The following is a 17,680-nucleotide window of genomic DNA, read 5'->3' as shown; positions in this document are numbered from 1 at the left end:
GGCGCGCGGCAGTGGCGGCTTCCCCCGAGCGCTGCCGCTGCTGTTGCTGCCACTGCTCCCGGTGCTGCTGCCGTCGCCGCTGCTGCTGCCCCGCGCCGCCGCCGAGCAGGGTGAGCTGGGACCAGGAGGGCGGAGCGGCATCTCCGCTGCACCTGCGTTTCTGGCCGCGCTATGTCTCCGGTGCTCCGGACGCGCCGGTCACGCCGCGTCGTGCTCTCCGTGCTCTCCGTGTCCGGCGGCCGCCGCGCTCGGTGCCGCCACATCGGTTCCGGCGTCGATCCCCTGCAGCGGGTCGTGCTGCGCGTTGCGGTGACCGGAAGGAGCTGGCGCGGCTCAGGGGCAGCTGGCGTCTGTGGGTCTGCTCTCGGGCCAGCGGATCGGGTCCTGGCACGCTTCCCCGACCACCCCGCGGTGTCCCCGCCAGTCCCCGCGAGCTCGGCCATTGCTTCGCGGGGTGGGGGTGCATGTGCTGGCGATCTGTGATGCGGGGGGACGCGCGGGAGAAACGGGACGGGGTGCGGCGGATCCGGCCGCCCCGGTCGGCGGCTCCTCGCGGGACTCCCGGGCGTGTCGGGGGATCCCGAAGAGAGGAGATTGGTGCGGCTTCGGTACCGGAGAGGCAGTAGCCTGCCCCGGCTGCAGCGGCTCCGAGAGGCAGCGTTGACCTCCTGTGAGGCGGGCACACAGTTCCAGCCCCGGAGGTCGCTGAGCGAGGGGGCCGCGCTGCCTCGCACGGATTCACCGCCCGGAGAAGTGCCCGGGAGCCCTCGGGGTACCATGGTCCCCATGGCCGCGCCCGGCGGTGTCCGGTGACTCGAGTCCGAGAGCAAGCGCGGCGCCAGTCAGGGGCGCGTCCGCTCGCTGGCGGAGGGGGAATCGAGCCTGGATTTGGGAAAACGGCTTAGGAGAGGCTGCGGGCAGAGGGCAGGGCTGCCCCACAGCACCGGCCAGCGCCTCTCGGCCCGCGGGGGATGGCATGGGCACAGTGCGGCGACAGCGCTGTCTGGGTCGGTGGGATTGTCCTGCAGGGTCCCTTTGGGCTGTAGCCTTCCTTGGGGCGTTGTCCCCTCCAGGTCGGGGCTCTGATAGCCTAACGGTGATGTCTGCTCTGGGGTCTGCACTGGAGCTTCGGGCCAGAGCCCTGCAGGGCAGGTCCTGCTCGGTGGCTGCTGGAGCTGGGCAGGAGCTGCGCCCTGCATTTGGGACCTCACTCACTGCTCGGGCTGGGGCGGCGCGAGCTGGGGTGCATGACGCGGTGCGGAGCTCCTCAAGGGGCAGCTGAATGGGTATCTGTTGGTGTATGCTTGCTAAGGTGTGGTCTTTCCTGCAGTTGTCCTGCTGGACTCAAAGGAATCGCAGGCGGAGCTGGGCTGGACCTCGCACCCGTCCAACGGGGTAAGCGTGGTGGTGGCACTGTTCCCCTCCTTTGCTTTGGTGCTCTGCCTTTGGTGCTCAGCAGCATCTGAAGTCCACACTGAAGCTGGTGGAGAGGGCAGAGGGTGGCACCCTGGGAACAGAGTGAGAGGTGAGGTGCTGGTTGTATGCGTGCTGTGACTGGCATGGAGCAGCTTATCAGAAGGGTTCTGCTCTCCTGTAGCATGCAAATCACCACCAGTCAGTTAGGGTTTGTGCTGTGGTTTGCACACCAGTGCAAGCTCCATGGGATCAACCCAGCCCTTGGAGGAGGCTGTGGCTGGGGTGGGTTTGTCAGGGGCTAAATGTCACACAAGGTTGGTTTGATGAGGTCCTTGCTTTGCTGCCGGGGTGAGCCTGTAGCTGCTCCCAGAAGAGCAAACTCAAGAGTTGTGTTCCTGTCTGCCTTGGGTTCATTTTCCATAGTGGAAACAAACCCTTCAGAGGGAGTGGTCATGGATTCTGGAGTCACCTGCCTTGCTCAGCTGTTAGTCTGCAGAGGAGATGCTGTTTTGGGTGCATTTAGAAATCTTGCATGCATTTGCTCCTGGAAAGCTTTGCTTTGGGTAGCTGCCAGGTCACCCTCAAGGCTGTGAGGGTTGAATCATCACTTCACTAACCAGGATCTTTGCTGGTAACTCTGAGGAGATCCCATTTCACTTGCAGTCAGAGGATTTGTCATGTTCTAGGTAAAACTTTTGTCAGAGAATCTGCTGCTTGCTGTCCAGAAAGATACTTGTCCTTGTGTGATTGGTGTCACCTCTCTTTGGCCATCTTTGGCTTCTTTGGGCAGTTCAGCACCATCTGGCATTACGCTGTGTGGTGATGCTGTGCAGATGTACCTTGCCAGGGACAAATTTTGAACTGTGGGAGACAAAGGCTCTGGTTTCTCAGCAGATGATGTATCCAGGTTCACAAGCAGACTTTGTTTTAGAAGGCCTGATGCCAGTGCCCTCTTTCTGGTCGTGTCTGCATCTCTGCAAAGAGCTCAGGTGTGAGGTGGTCCAGCAGCACCATTGTGTTACCACAGCTTGTGGGCTTGGTAGGCTGAGGACTTCTGGTGCCTATGACATAATGGCCTGTAGGTGGAGAGGCTCGTGGTGGGGATATTTATAGTGAGTGGTGAGTCCGTGCTGGGGCGGCTGGCTCTGGCTCACAGCAGCCCCCGAGCTCTTACAGCCCATTGTGTTCTCTCCCCAGTGGGAAGAAATCAGTGGCGTGGATGAGAATTACAAACCCATCCGCACCTACCAGGTCTGCAATGTCATGGAGCCCAACCAGAACAACTGGCTGCAGACAGGCTGGATCGCCAGGCGTGATGGCCAGCGCATCTTCATCGAGCTGAAGTTCACCCTGCGGGACTGCAACAGCATCCCTGGCGTGACTGGCACCTGCAAGGAGACTTTCAACCTGTACTACGTTGAGTCTGACTCTGACCTGGGCTGTCACGTCCACGAGAGCAAGCACATCAAGATCGACACCATTGCCGCTGACGAGAGCTTCACGCAGGGGGACCTGGGTGAGCGTAAGATGAAGCTGAACACCGAGCTGAGGGAGATTGGGCACCTGAGCAAGAGAGGCTTCCACCTGGGCTTCCAGGATGTGGGTGCCTGTGTGGCGCTGGTCTCCGTGCGGGTCTATTACAAGAAGTGCCTCAGCACCGTGCAGAACCTGGCCGTGTTCCCGGACACGGTGGCGGAGGTGGCCTTCGCCACGCTGGTGGAAGTTAAGGGCACTTGCGTGGCTCATGCTGAAGTGGACGTGGATAACCCCCCCCGGATGCACTGCAGTGCGGAGGGCGAGTGGCTGGTGCCCATCGGGAAGTGTGCCTGTGGTCCTGGCTTCGAGGAGAAGGATGGGGGATGCAGAGGTAAAAGTGCCTGTCTCTGTCCCAGCTTCTGTCTGTGTCAGTCCATGGTGCTGCCAGGCTGCTCTGCTCTGCCTGCTGCCTGAGCACAGCTAGGACAAGCGGTGTTGCCTTTTGTCAGCAGAATGGGTCTTGGCTGATTGCAGCTCCCCAGCTGACAGCCAGACCTTTGTTTGAAGGGTGACAGTTGGGTAGATGGGAGTGGGAGCTGCTCTGTGGTGTGGTCTTGACCAGGCAGATGTACCAGGGCTGTGGATATCATCAGGCATTTCCCACAGCTTTATCTTAACCATAAAATTACTCTAGAACATGAATATCCCTGTCATCAGGCTTTAGACACAACTTATTAGTTTGATGACTTTACAGCTCGCAAAGTTATGTTTAACAGCAGCTGTAAAGTGGATGTAGCCTCCACTTAATGGCATCCCTCTCATGAACCTGTGACCACTTTGATCTCACTGTGAAAGGCAGGCAAGAGCCAGGTGTGTGGTCAGCCCTGAGTGTGGGGCAGGGTCTGCTGTGATGCTCCTCCTGGAGCCTCCAAAAGGAGAGAGGTGCTGGGCTGATGCCTCCACTTGGGCAACTCCCCTTTTTGGGCCATGGTCAGGACCTTGTCCCAGTTCAGCAGAGGCATGAGCTGTCAGTGGTCCTGGGCAGCAGTTCTGCCTATCCTGCCCTAGCTGTGGCCGTTCCTCTGTCCATCAGCACCTGGGGCTTGTCTTCTCTGGAAGGTGTAATTAGCTCCCAGTTAGCAGCCCTGTTAGCAGAGCTGCTCTGAGGCAGGAGAGTGATTAGACCACCAGCTGTGACACGTGAGAGATCTTTTCTTTAGTAAGATGCACCTAGAAAGATCCTTTGTTGCCCCTGCCTGGTGTCCAGGTAATACCTTGTACTGGTACAAGATAGATTGAAAGGAGAAGAGCTACAGCAGCCCCATGCAGGTGCAGTTCCCGTGTGAGCTCTTCCTGAGGAGTCAGCTCTGCCCTTTGGAGCTGCTTGAGGCTCCTCATATTTAGACTGTGCCAGCTGTGCCCCCTTCCTCCAGGAGGTGGGAAGCCTTCTCTGGTTCTTCAGGTGGTGGCATTGACTTGGTGGCCTCCTTAAGAAGACCTTATGAGAACTATGGAATCGAAACCCTAGCGCTGTTCATTGCTTCAGCGGCTCGTGGCAGCTCGCCATGCTTTCCCCATCTGTTCCGAGTGGGAATTTACATAGCAGGTCCCAGAAGGCTTTTGCTAATGTTTCAGGTTTCTCTGTGTTGAGTTTAAATAATTCATATTCTCCAAGGAAAAATATTTGAAGTAATTTAATGGCCATAATTAAGTTTTCCCCCTCTCTCACAGAAAGCAGGTCATTAGTCACTCTCTGCAGAGCAGTGTCTGATGTCTGGTCAAATATCAGAAAAGAGTTTTTAAGGGTTGAAAGTTTTTTGGTTGGTTCCAGAGCCCAGCATTAGCATAGTGCTAAGTGAATAACTTTAAAAGGTTTCTGATGAAAGGCATCCAGGGCTGTGGAAATTCTTCAACAAGGATGAAAACCTTTGAGCTGGAGGCAAGCCAATATGGAGGGGAGTTTGGGGACGTTAAAGCAGCCCAGCGATGGCACAGCAAATCCAGCTCCACCACCGTGCTCCTGTGGTGGTGGCTTGGGAGGGTGTGAGTCCACTGGGTCCATCTTGCCCATGACACTCTTGTGCTCTTCTGACACATGGGTAAGGGTTTAGCTAGGTTGGCAGTGCAGGTGGTGGCCATGGTGGCCACAAGGGTGTGGGTGGTGTGAGCTTCTCTGCAGCAGGAACGAGCTTCATTTCCCACTGAACTGGGGAGGCTGTTGGAACTAAATCACAAGGCTGGTATCCCTGTAACCATGATTGAAGTGCTGAAATCATCCCGCTGCTGAGAGCGCATTTGTATCCTCGCACTGAAATTAGGAGAGATGAGAAAGGCTGCCAGGATTTCCAGCACTGCTGATTACTGCTGTGAGACAGCCCAGCCCTTCCACTGTCCCTCTCCCTGTGCTGTGCCACCTCTCTGAAGAAGCCCCAGCACCTGCCAGGCTGCCAGGGGTGTGCACATTTCTGATGAATCATTTCACTGATCGCTGAGACGCAGCCATCTCTGGGGTGGAACCGAGCAGCTTTAGCATCTGGCTAACATCTCCTCCTGAATAAGGGGAGCGGTTCTGTCACTGCAAGCACTCCCCCTGCTTTTCTCCTCCAGGATGGATATGCAGCCAGATGCTGCTCTGTGCTCACTCTGATCTGAAAGCCTATTTCCAGCAGAGGCACAGCAGGCAAGCACCAGGTCCTCTTGCAGTGTGGATGCTCACCTGCCTAGCCCTCTTCTGCTCTCCGAAGGCTTCACAGCACTGATGTGCTTTTACCCTTAATTCTACCAGGTCTGAGCTCTGGCCCCTTCCTGCCATTTACCTTGTGGTGCATTGCAATAGCTTCTGTGTAAATGAAACCGGGATGTGGAGGAGCTGCCTGACATTTGCTGTAAAGTTGTCTCTTTCTGCTTCATCTTTCCCATCCAATCCCTTGTAATATCTGCAAGGAGAATTTCAACAAAGCCCAAGGTTAATATTTACCAGCCAGATTCGTTGCAAATGAGACAACTTCAACCAGACATTGAATTAATATGATGGAGACCAGTTTCCAGAAATAGCTGTCAGCCCCTCTGCTTTGACAGAAACGTAAATTTGTGCTGCAGCAAAGTTTCCTTCTCCATTTATTTCCTTCCACTGCTGACAGCTGTGTCAGGAGCTGGCTCTGTGCTGGGGAAATGCCCTGTGCTCTGCTCTCCTGCGCTGGCATCGCCATGCAGGGCAGGCTGGCACTGTGCAGGGCAGGCTGGCACCGTGTGCCTTCCGGTGGCGATGGTCTGATCACCAGGCTCTGCCCCTTGCCTACGCAGAGATGACGTGACTGAAGCCAATTTTAGGGAGGAAACAGCTCCCAGTGCTTTGTCAGGGGTTTTAAAGGACGTTTTAAAGTGAATTTGGTGTGGGTTTGACAGCTCCACTGGGACTGGGCAGTGAGGCAGGACCTGACTGGGTCACGGGCAGTCAGACTGGTCCCTGGCCAGTGCTGCTGCTGCTTCATGGTCCAACTGAACATATATTTGCTTCCCTCACAGTAGGCAGCAGGCATTGCTGCTTTCCAGGAAAGGAAAGCCTCATGCAAGAGTCGCATCAGTGACTCGCTGTTTGTAGCAGCCCATGGGCATGAGGAGCAGCTGCCAGTCTCCATGGTGGCTGTTTGAAAAGGGGGAATAAAAGAAGTTCCCATACTACTGAAGGGATTTTTGAGCAGCTGGTTGGATCTAACATGCCATAGACAGGAGACAAGGAAGAGTTACCCTGTCTCACTCGGGGACAAAGCTGGAGAAAGTTGTAGCCCTTAGACTCATTCTTGTTCTGGACCCTCCTGAACTGAAGCAAGGATAGAGGGGACAGGTGTTGCTCTTGCAGGATTTTCCCTTTTTCCACTCCTTTCCTGTATATTTGTGATAAACCAGCAGGAGTGCCTAGTCTCAGCTGGGTGGGTTTGCACACTTCATCCCACTGTGTTGGGTGCTCCTGAATGTTCTTGCATGGGTGACCTGTCAGCAGCTCTGCCTGTTTGCTTACATGGGAAGTGGATTTTCTGAGGGCTGGAGGCAAGTCTCCCATCAGAGCCTTTCTTGGGAAGGGCCAGGCTTGCCCTAGAGGAAGCTCTGGCAAGCAAGGCTGTCGGTGCCAGCCTGCACATCTGTGTCTGGCAGAAGGGCACCGTCCTGGTCTGTGCTGGGCTCATCCCCAAGTGACTTCTGTGTGAAGGACCTTTGCAAGGCGAGCTGGCACAGCTGCTGGTCTTGAAACATAGGATGGAAGGCACAAGCTGAGACTAACGAGAAGAATTTTTCCTAAGGGTTGCTGCTGGTGAGCCCAACAGTGACACTCGGTGCTCTGCAGCAAGAAATGGCTGCTCTGAGCTACTAGGGGATTTGCCAGGGGTCTGTCAAGAAGTGAAGGACACTGGGCTGGCAGCCTGCTCTGCTCGGGCTGGGCCACGTTATTAATGGCTCTAATTGCCTGATGAGTCTAACGCTGTGTGTAGTGTAATTGCACTTTATGGCAGCTTATAATTGTTGCTGTTAATGAGGAGACAAGATTTGTGACAGCACAGTCTGGATTCTGATCTGATCCTTCCTTGTTGCTGTTTTCCTAACTTATTTTCAGATCCCTGGTGATTTCCTGGGGCTGTGCCTGTGTCAAGGCAGCGGCTGCTGCTCCCCTTGCTCTGCCTGCTGGGGTTGGGGTTCTTGGGGCTCTGTAGGGTCCTCCAGCAACACCTCTATCTCCTGCTCAGGTGGCTGTCCTAGCCTCTCACTCTCCTCATGTCTAGCACAGATTGTTCTTGCAGTAACTTAAGCTTCTGCCTCCTTGTCCCAGTGGCAGGGCAGATTGTGCCTTGTACAGACACTTCAGGAAAGTCGATATTATCTTCCCTGTGCTTGACTTCTTCAATAGCAGGGGAAAAAGCAGATAAGCAAAACCTTTGAGGAGCTCATCCTGCCTGTTGTGAGTAAAGGGCTGTGAACAAAACCACAGCTGTAAATCCCGTGAAATTGAGCTGGCTTCTCACTGCTGCCAGCCCTTCCTTGGACATGAACTTGGTCGATGTCTGAGCAAATCTAAAGGGAAGTTTCTTTAAAGAAGAGGTTTTCCTTAGTTTTCATTCTCCAAAGGGAAGTGCTGCAATGGAGAAAGTGCTGGTTTTTTAAAACCCCAATCTTCCCATTTGTGTCCTGATGTACCTCCCATTTAGTGCTTGTCTGCAGAGCATCACAAAGCTGAGTTTGGGGAAGCAGATTGCTCTGTTGTTGGACCACTCGCTTTTGTGCTTGTCCGTCAAGGCTGCCACACTGAGTGCCTTTGCCTGGCTGAGTACCTTTGCCCAACTGCCTGCACTTGTGCTCTGCATGACCAGGGCTTGCTTCTGCTGAGAAGCTTGGGGCAGGAGTGGGAAGTGGTATTGGTGAGTTTCTTTCTTGTGTGTTATGTGTGTCCCACCACATCACTGCAGTGTCCTTAGATGGGAAATAAAGAGTTCAGTTGAAAGTTGGAGCAATTTAGACTGCTCAATTACAGTATTTTGTCATCAACTGCAAGGGGATCTCCTGAAGCCTAAGGTCTGCTTTTCCCTTTAGATAGAGAAAAGATGGATCCAAATGTGGAGCACTTGAGGCTTTTGATACATTTCATCTTTTATACATTAGCTTGCAAACCTGCATGTGCTTCTGGAGTTTATTTTATCTTCTGACTGATGCTCGAGTATTATGCATAATAAGTTTATTTTTTCTCCTGGGATTCTCTTAAGTTGCACAAAGCATCAGGTTTTGCTTTCATCACTGATGCAGCCACCGGCATCCCGCTGACAGACGCTGCGCTCGTGGGGCTGGGGCTGATACACTTGTTGGGGCTGGATCCAGGGATGCTGGAACTGTGCTGAGTGGCTGTGGGGTGGGAAAGGGGGGCATGCATCCAGTGGGGGCTGTGGGAGTAAATCTGTGCCTGTTGCACAGGAATAATCACTGAGGAGATTTATACTCTGGTGGTTTCCTTTCTGAGTTATGGTCTGGCTTTCTCCTCCTGGGTCTGAACCAGCAGAACATGGCTGGAGCACCTTTGTAGCCCAGCCAAAGCAACTCTTTCAAGGCATGGAGGGCTTCGTGCTGAATGAATCTGGATTATTTGCCTCTACCCAGGCTCAGCCATCACCTCCGTGGCAGCCGTAATGCCTTATGGTAGGTGCTGCTTTCCATCAGTCATGCTGTGAAGCAGAAGCTTTCTCCTCAGTCTCTCTTTGGAGTAATGATCAAGCTTGCAGATATTTGTTATTCGGGATTGCATATCACATTGCCGTTCCACGGCGTGTCTGAAATAATTATGGCTATGGAAATTGTGGCAGAGCCAGACACAAATTACTCTGGGACACTTAATTTTAGAGCAAACTGCTCAGAAAATTACAAGGACCTCTGTTCATTTGCTGAATTTTTTTGGTCAGGCTTAAGGTTGCAGGTACCTGGCTGCCGGTCATCGTGTGCCGTGCAGGGCAGCCGTGTCCTGCCCGGGGCTGCGGGCTCTGTGTGAGAGGAAGCCTGCTGCAGGAGCAGGCTGTGCCGAGGTGCAAGTCAGCCAGTCCTTCACAGGGAATCATTGGGTGGATCCATTAGGGAGCTGAAGGAGACAACAGTCAATTGCAGTTGGCTCCCTGGATGCGCCGGCTCCAGCCTGTCCTTGAGGCGCGTTCCCATGTGGACAGCAGTGAGGTTCTGCTGGTGCTGGCCTGGTGCTGAGTGCAGGCAGAGACATTCAGTGAGATGTTTTGAGGCTGCCTTGATAAATATTCCTGGGTATTTAATTTTCTTCTGGACTAAATCACTGAATTTAATTTCAGCTGTTGAGAGCTCGGTGTTGGAGATGCACAAAGACCCAGCCTCTGGACATGGGTTTTCATTTCAGTGCTCTTTAGATTATTTAACAAGTGCAAAAATTAGAGAGTATCGTTGTCCTGAAGGGTTCAGGGGTGCTGGGGACGTGCTGGTCTGCAGGCTTTGCAAAGCAGCCATTACTGGAAACCAGCCACTGAAAAGCAAAGTTTGTGTAGCTCAGGCTGCCCTTTGGATGCTCTCGAGTGGCACAGCTCATGATGCCCATCCTGGCAGATGGGGTGCAAGGTGAGTGGAGCTGGAGACCTGATCCCCTGCCCGTGTGGATCACTGCCTTGTGCTTCGTCCCCTGAGCACGGCGCGGAGATTGGACACGGCTCCGTTCCCTGCTCGCAGCAGGGCTCGGCGGCAGCATCGCTGCTGCTGCAGGGTATTGATTACAGGTCTGCAATGAGACAGGGCCAGATTGCAAACCCAGCATGGCAGGGGGACAGGAGCCTCTCTATTACCAGAGGACATTTGTTGACAAGGCTCTTTCAGCGGCTCGATAACACCACTGAAACCTCATCCTGTTGCTGTGTTCTGCACAAGGTGCCCTGGCTGCTTTTGGGCAGCTCATCCTCATCTGCAGCTGCTTGCCTGCAGCCTCCTTCCAGGTTGCCCACTCCCACCCTGGTCCTTCTGGTCGTCCTTGGGCTGCTGCTCCATCCCTCCTGCCGTGCTGGCATGGAGCACTTCTCCTCTTCACTGCTGGAACATAATCAACAGTGACTTGCTTGGTTTGATAGTAGAAGTAGGATAGATGGAGGCTGGGCATGCCTGCCTGTCCTGGGGAGGGGTCAGCAGCAGCGATAGCTCTGGTGACAGACACATTGAGAGCAACTTCCCATTCTACATGACTGATGATAGCAGTGGGCTTGTAGAGACACAAAAGATGGATGTCTATGCAGCATGTGGAGTGTGCCCTTGACAGCAGCCCATGGCATGGGGAGCAGAGGATTTCTTCCCCTGAGTGCTCGAAGGGGCTGCTGCAGACCTTTGGTTTGCCTTGAGCTGGGCTAATCCTGGCAACACCTTAATTAAGGAGCAGCCATACCTCTTTAGTGCTCTGGGGGAAGCCCTGTGTGCAGCCTGCCCAGCAACGGTGGGGGCTCATGGGGCACTGGAAATTCACGCTTCTCAAGTCTGCCCCTTGTGAGGCGAGTGTTGGATGCCAGCCTAAGAGCTGGGTGTTCCAAGTCCATCCTTTGCCAGGAGGGACCGTGGGCCTGCTGAGGCGTCTTGACCCGGGGGTGCCGTGGTGGTTCTCACTTGGAGCACCCCCTTGGCACCAGCTGATTATTTCCTTTAGCTTTGCTGCGTTTCCTAAGGAGCGTTTTTATGAATGCCTGCTTCAGCAGGGAAAATTAACAGACGCTAAAAGCAGATGAACTTTGTCAAATACAATCTCGTGACCAAGAAAAAAATGGAAAGGGATTGATTTTGGAAGACAACCGAGTTGTAGTGTTAATTATAAATGACTCTATAGGCGTTTGGAGGGAAACTGCAGGCGTTATTGATTCCTGCTGGCACGCAGGCGGCTCCTCCGCTATCTGCAGGAGCTTGGCAGCCTGGAGAGGTTCAATAGTGCTAACGCAGGCAGTGTCCTTCCCGGGTTTTCTCTTTCTTCAGCGCTATCTCCAAGGTTTGTGGGTCAACAAACTGACCCCAGACAGTTTGGGGAGGGAACAAAAAACAAACAACAACAAAAAAGAGGCAGAATCCATCAAAAGCATTAAAGCTAAATGCTGAAGAGGGTGTAAAGAAGCCACCCAACTCTGATATGAGGAAAATGATACCAGACAGCAGAGAGGAGTAAGTGTGGCTGCCAGGGTGTTGCTGGAGCTCAGTGAATGCCTTCCACAGCCAGGGAGGGGTTTGTCCTGCTTGTGCACTTTCTCTTCCCCCCTGCCCTTTCCCATCTGCTCTGCCCTGCAGTGGTGTCGCTGCCAGATTCTTCGTCCCACTGCTTTGCTGCCGTGGGTTGGACACTGTGCCACAGCGTGGGCACTCCAACAGAAACTGCCTTGGTACCTGCAGAGTCATTGTAACACCTTCATTAGGAGGGGTCATCTCTGTTGCATAGTGTGGGTCCAGGTGCAAGAGTTATGGTCCATGTTCACATCCAAGTCCAGGAGGTGAAATGCAAGAGGAGGCTACGCCAGTGTCTGTCACTGGTTTGGTACTGGTGGGCTGAGAAGGACAGACCCAGAACAGCATCCCAAAATGGTCTTTAAAAGGGTCCTCCTGAACTGTACCCCAGCTGGGACCTCCAGGCAAGTCCTTCCCTGTCTGTGGTATAGCACAGCAGGACTGGAGAAGTGGAGAAGGGAAAGTGTGCATGCACACATGGTTTTCCCAGCTATGCAGGCAGGAGGTGATTTGATGGCTTTTGCCTGACATTTGTATTAGCATAACCATGAAGTTGTCTGGGTTAAGTGGCTTTATTCCCAAATCCATGATATGAGGGAATTTTATCCTAGCATTTAATCTTCCATCTGTGCTCATTCTCTTAGTATTTTATGCTAAGCTTCAGTGTTTACTTAGGTCCCAGCCCCTTCTTCTCTGTGAAACGCTGAACACTTTTTAATTAGACAAGACTCAGAAGCTCAGGAAATGGGGTCTTGGTTTCACTGGGCCCTGCATGGTGTCTGGGGCTATGCTCCCTGCTGCTGCTCGTGTTTGTCAGTGGAAACCCACCCCATGATCTACAAACCATGCTGCAGCTGCTGCCTCTGTTGTGTGGAGCATCCAGGTGCTGGCCCAGGCATGGGAAGGACAGAGAGTGGTACTGCCCTGGCTGGCAGCAGGCTTGATGCTGGGTACAGCTGTGGAAAAGTCACATCAGACCCAGCTGAGTGTCCAAGTTGTGTAGCCAGGTTGGAGCTGGAGGTCCTCTGCTCCAGCTTCCTCTATGGAAGCAGAATTCGTGCCCATCACAGGCTTCTCTGTTGAGAGCTTTTCCCAGTTAATCAAAATATCTTCTGCCATTTTTCAAACCAAAATTTGAACTTGCAGCTAACTGTGGCATAGAAAATGTGAAGATCCTTGCTGGTGCAGAAATAGCTTCAGCATCTGTGGAGCTGGGACTGACTGGAGGGAAAGGTTATGCCCAGGAGCCACTGGCAGGCTGTGTGATGGGAATGTTGGAAGTGCTGGGGAGAGAAAATAAAGCTGTCCTATGCCAGCTGGGTAGGAACCCATGCATTTTTCAGCTCTGCATCCTCAATAGCCCCTGCTCACCCTGTGGCACAGACTGAACACGAGAGGACATTGCCTTCTCCTCTCCATGGAGCCATCCGTGCTCGTCCGAGGAGCTGTGGCAGAGGAGTGGGTAGGTGAAGCCCTCCCGTGGGTGAATCACGCTGGGTGCTCTGCTGAGCTGCAGCACAGATCAGTGTTGCTTGTTCTGCTCCTGGTTTGATCCTGTGTGCAGGCAGTGTGGTATCAAGGAGGGAATGTGTGCTCCCTGTCAGTGAAATGAGTAAGGCAGGGCTGGGGAGCAGGGAGTAGCTTGTGTGGGCAGTGATGATGGAACTGGAGAGAAGCAACTGATGTCTGCTCTGTCTAACTGCTGCTCTTTGGCTCTGGGAGAAGGTATTGTTGGATTCTATTATTTAATATTTAAGTTGCAGTAGTGCCAGAGGACAAGGAATTGGATAGAAAGCAGTGTACAGAAAAGAGAATTTCATCCTGTAAATGGATCCTGATCTCTCGAGAGCTGTCACAGACCCACTGCAAAAATGAGCACTGTACAATGACAGGGACACCTCAGCCAGCTGAGGGCTGAGAATAACACTTGTGGGATGAGGTGGAGGAAGGTGGGAGTTTCTCTGAGACTAGGAAAGGGGAGCACACAGGCTGTATCACATGTGCTGAGGTGCTCTTGTTCTTCTTGAGGGTAAGGTTCAGATGACCCAGGAACAAAATGTACACATAATCCCACGGCTGTGCTTGGGCTCCTGGTGGGACATGCTCTTGTGGTGTTCTGGTGCCTTTTCTTGGGAAAATGGAGGTGTTGGTGCAGTGCTGCCGTCTGTAAGCTGACTTCCAGGGTGGAACAGCCTGAAAGATGCCTCTAATCCAAACGTTCCATCTCCTGCGACGTGACATCAGCTCTGTGTGACTGGCAGGCTCCTCTCTGAACCCAGAGAGCAGTGAGCTCTGGGCTTAGTGCTCAGGTCCCAGCAGGTTTGTAAACAAGATCGATTTTGTGTTCTGCCTGACAAGCTGTGGGCAGGGATCTTGTGAAAGCTTTGATGTCACAGCCAGATCAGCTTCTTCTGTGGGCAGGGATGGGCCTGAGTTGGGGCTGCAGCAGAGGGTGGCTGCAGTCATGGGCAGCACCAAAGCCCACAAGCAGAGCCAGGAGGACACATCCAAATGTTTGGGGAAGTTCATAGAATCATAGACTTGTTAGGGTTGGAAGGGACCTCAAGGATCATTTAGTTCCAACCCCCCCTGCCATGGGCAGGGACACCTCACACTAGATCTGGTTGCTCAGAGCCACATCCAGCCTGGCTGCAAAAACCTCCAGGGATGAGGCTTCCACCACCTCCCTGGGCAGCCTGTTCCAGTGTCTCACCATCCTCAAGGTGAAGAACTTCTTCCTAACATCCAACCTGAATCTACCCATTTCTATTTTTGGTCCATTCCCTCCAGCCCTGTCGTTACCTGACACCCTGAAAAGTGCCTCCCCAGCTTTCTTGTAGCCCCCTTCAGATACTGGAAAGCCACAATAAGGTCTCCTTGGAGCCTTCTCTTCTCCAATCTGAACAGCCCCAACTCTCTCAGTCCGTACTCATAGGAAAGGAGCTCCAACCCCCTGCTCATCCTCATGGCCCTTCTCTGGACACTTTCCAGCACGTCCAGATCCTTCTTGTAATAGGGGCTGTATGGTGGCTGGGGGACCAGGGGGTCTGCCAGTTCTTGGCCTCTCCAGGATGGGTACAGCAGACACTGGGCTCAGCCGGTGGCTGGCTCAGCAGAGAGCTCCAAGTGCTGGAAGTTCAGTTTGGGTTTCTTTGTTGAAGTCCCTTTGTGGTGAGATGTGCTCTCAGGCTTCTGCTCTCTGGAGGTGGCAAACTATGTCTCCATTGTTTGAACGTAACATCAGTTCTCGTTTGGTTTCTCAAATATAAAGAGAAAGCTGGAAGTGTTAAGAGTAGTAATTTAAACATTTGCTGGCTTCCCCTCTTTTATCTAGCACCCTAGGTAGGGAATGACATTTACTGTGCATGGTGGCTGTGCCAGTCTCACCTCTGCTGTGTTTGTCAAGGCCACACATCGGAAGGTTCAATTCTGCTGTTGCACAGACTGAGGAGAGGTGAATCCTGAACTGCAGCCTCTCCAGTCCCACACTGGCAGCAGCTGCTTGCTGTTTGCAAGATCAGGGAGCAAACATCTATTCTTCTTCCCAGAAACAGACATTTTCCTGGAAATCCCTTCTCCAGCCCATCTCAGGAGGGGATGCTCCAGCCCTCCAGCAGCTGTGAAGGTGCCCTGGCGCCCCGTGCCTGCAGAGACAGCAGTGAGGGCTCCTGGCAGAGCAGATCACCTCAGCCGGTGCTGATACCGCAGGCAGGACAGACACCTACATGTCTCCAGGGACTGCTGCGGGGTCCCTGTGTCCTTCTCTGTCACCAGCTTAGAGCCAGAGCCCACTGCTGGGGCTTCCTTTTGTGCCTGGGTGCCTGCAGCATGTGCTGGAGTGTTCTGACTCGTCCTGTTCAGCAGGAACTGCAGCCAAAGGGAGCCCAGCAGTGATCTGCTGATGTTTGGTTCCCTCATTTTTTATCATTTTTTGGGGTGTGTGTGTTTATTCTCCATTTTAACCATTTCACCTTTCAGCTTTGCTACAGAAATGATGAGTCCTCATCAGCTGGGAAGTTGCTGTTTGCATTTCAGACAGAGGGAAGTCTCTCTTCATTGCTTGGCTGTGACTTGAGGAGGCCAAATCTATTGCTTCTTGCAGGCTGTGCTTGTGCTGGGTGACCCAACAGCACAAGATCTTGTCTGGCAAGGAGCAAGACTCATGGGCAGCTCTGGAGAGGCTCTGTCTGTTATGTAAGAAAAGCAGAGATCTCTGATGTGTGCTACTGCTGGCATCTCTGCCAAGCTGCTGTCTGCTGTGTGCCAGTGGCCCGGGGACAAAGGGCCACAGGGAGTACAAATCTCAGCCACGGTGCTGCCATCCCTCCTCGTGTCCCCACGTGTGACTGCAGGGCACTGAATTTCTAAAGGCTTTGTGGCAGGTGAAATAACCTCCCCTTAAATGTTCACCCGTTTTCAGCATCCCAGGGAAGGATCTTCTCTGCCTGCGCCGTGTCTGGTGCTTTGTCCTCAGATCACAGCTGTAGCTGCCAGGTTTATATCATGCTAAAAATTAATGAACCAGAGTGCACTGGAATCTGCTTTGAAAGGAACAGGCTCAGCAGCCAGCTCCTTAAAAATGATAAGAGAGGGGCCTGCCGTGGTGGAGCTGCTCATCTGGGAACTTTACAAGTGATTAAGCTTAAACATACCGGGAGCTGCTGAAGGGGCAGTGACAGCAGCACCACATCAAGAAGATGAAGAAGCCAAGCAAAGCATGAAGGCTTCTGTATGGCTTGAAATTCAGCTGAGACAAAGCCCAGCCCTGGGGCTGGCCGTGCTAGGGGCTGAGGCTCAGAGGGGCTGCAGCCCATGGAGCCCCCTCTGTGCCTGCCCCATCTCCTATTGTTGGGGACACCCACCAAGGACAGGCACACGTTTGCGTGCAGGCTGTCTCCTTTTCAGATGTTTTGGGGTCAAACTGAAGCTGCTGCCAAGTGCTTCGAGGAGTTTTTCAGCCATTTGTGTTGTTTTTGTAAAGTGCTGTGTCTTTCATGCAGAACTAGCTGGGTGTCCTGCCAGGAGTGCTGCTTGCAGGCTGCATGCTGCTGCTGGGAGAGATCAAACAAGCCCTTGACCAGCGCGAGAATTCCTTGTTTGTCTGCGTATCAAAGGCACTTCCAAAGGATAAGGGGAGCCTGCCGAGGGGCTGTGAAAGCAAATTTATCTTCCTGTTGTTTAACTCCACCACACACCTCCCTGCCTGCAGCCACTGCTCTATGCTCCACAGCGACAGAGCTGTAGCTGCCAGTGACATGGCCTTGTGACTCAGGGTTGTATGTGAGGCTCTGGTGACTGATGAGGTCTCCAGCTTCTCCATTTTCAATATTCCTCTCCTTTAGGGGTTGTTGTTGAGTCTTGCTATGGTTCCCATGTAATTTCTGCTCTGCTCACCTAAGTCTAAACACTAAGCCATGTGTTTTCCATATCCTGCATCTTTCTGCAGCCACCTCGTCCTCCATGTCCCTCCAGAACCTTCAGCTCCCTTCACATGTTGCCCCGACTGATGTCTGACCATTTCTTCAGCCCCTTGAAAGAGTCCTCCAGCCTGGAAGTCAGTGCAGAGCTACAGCATCCAAATGTCCCTTCTGGGTGAACCCAAAGGCACACCACTCTTGGTGCCAGGATCATGCAGGTGCTCAGGGAAAGTAGCTTGGAGGGTGGTATCTGCTGGCCAGTGGCAAGCAAAGGATGTCCCAGGAAACGGGGAAATGCAGTCATCAAACACGTCCCACGTTCACCTTGTGATGTTCTTCCCATAACTCTCACTCCCTGTCTTTCCAGCTTGCCTTCCTGGATTTTACAAGCTGTCCCTCCGGCTCCCTCTCTGCTCTCCTTGCCCTGAGCACAGCTTCACGCATGAGGAAGCCTCCACGTTCTGTCTGTGCCAGAAGAACTACTCCAGGTCCCCATCAGACCCACCATCTGCCTCCTGCACACGTACGTCTGGCTACAGTGGCAGCTCTTTGGCAGGCAAAGGGGGGGTCCAGACGCTGTCTGTCCGGCAGCACCAAGCTGAGCAGGTGCCTGCTGGCTGCCCAAGGCTGTCCCCTGC

General features: G+C 53.4%; 1 protein-coding gene across 1 annotated transcript in view; it reads left to right on the top strand.

The window, feature by feature from the left end:
• Positions 1-1,320: 1,320 nt before the first annotated feature.
• The window catches only part of EPHA10 (EPH receptor A10), a 35,781-nt gene continuing 19,421 nt past the window's right edge, over positions 1,321-17,680 (top strand). Inside the window, exons 1-3 of the mRNA XM_054170338.1 lie at positions 1,321-1,395; positions 2,614-3,283; positions 17,410-17,565. Of these exons, the coding sequence (XP_054026313.1) occupies positions 2,680-3,283; positions 17,410-17,565 (760 nt within the window). The 5' untranslated portion in view covers positions 1,321-1,395; positions 2,614-2,679. The remainder of the gene's footprint in view (positions 1,396-2,613; positions 3,284-17,409; positions 17,566-17,680) is intronic.

The sequence above is a fragment of the Dryobates pubescens genome, chromosome 20, assembly GCF_014839835.1.
Source record: "Dryobates pubescens isolate bDryPub1 chromosome 20, bDryPub1.pri, whole genome shotgun sequence".
Classification (NCBI taxonomy): domain Eukaryota; kingdom Metazoa; phylum Chordata; class Aves; order Piciformes; family Picidae; genus Dryobates; species Dryobates pubescens.
The sequence above is the reverse complement of the archived record's forward strand: the minus strand, read 5'-3'. Positions and strand labels throughout refer to the sequence as shown.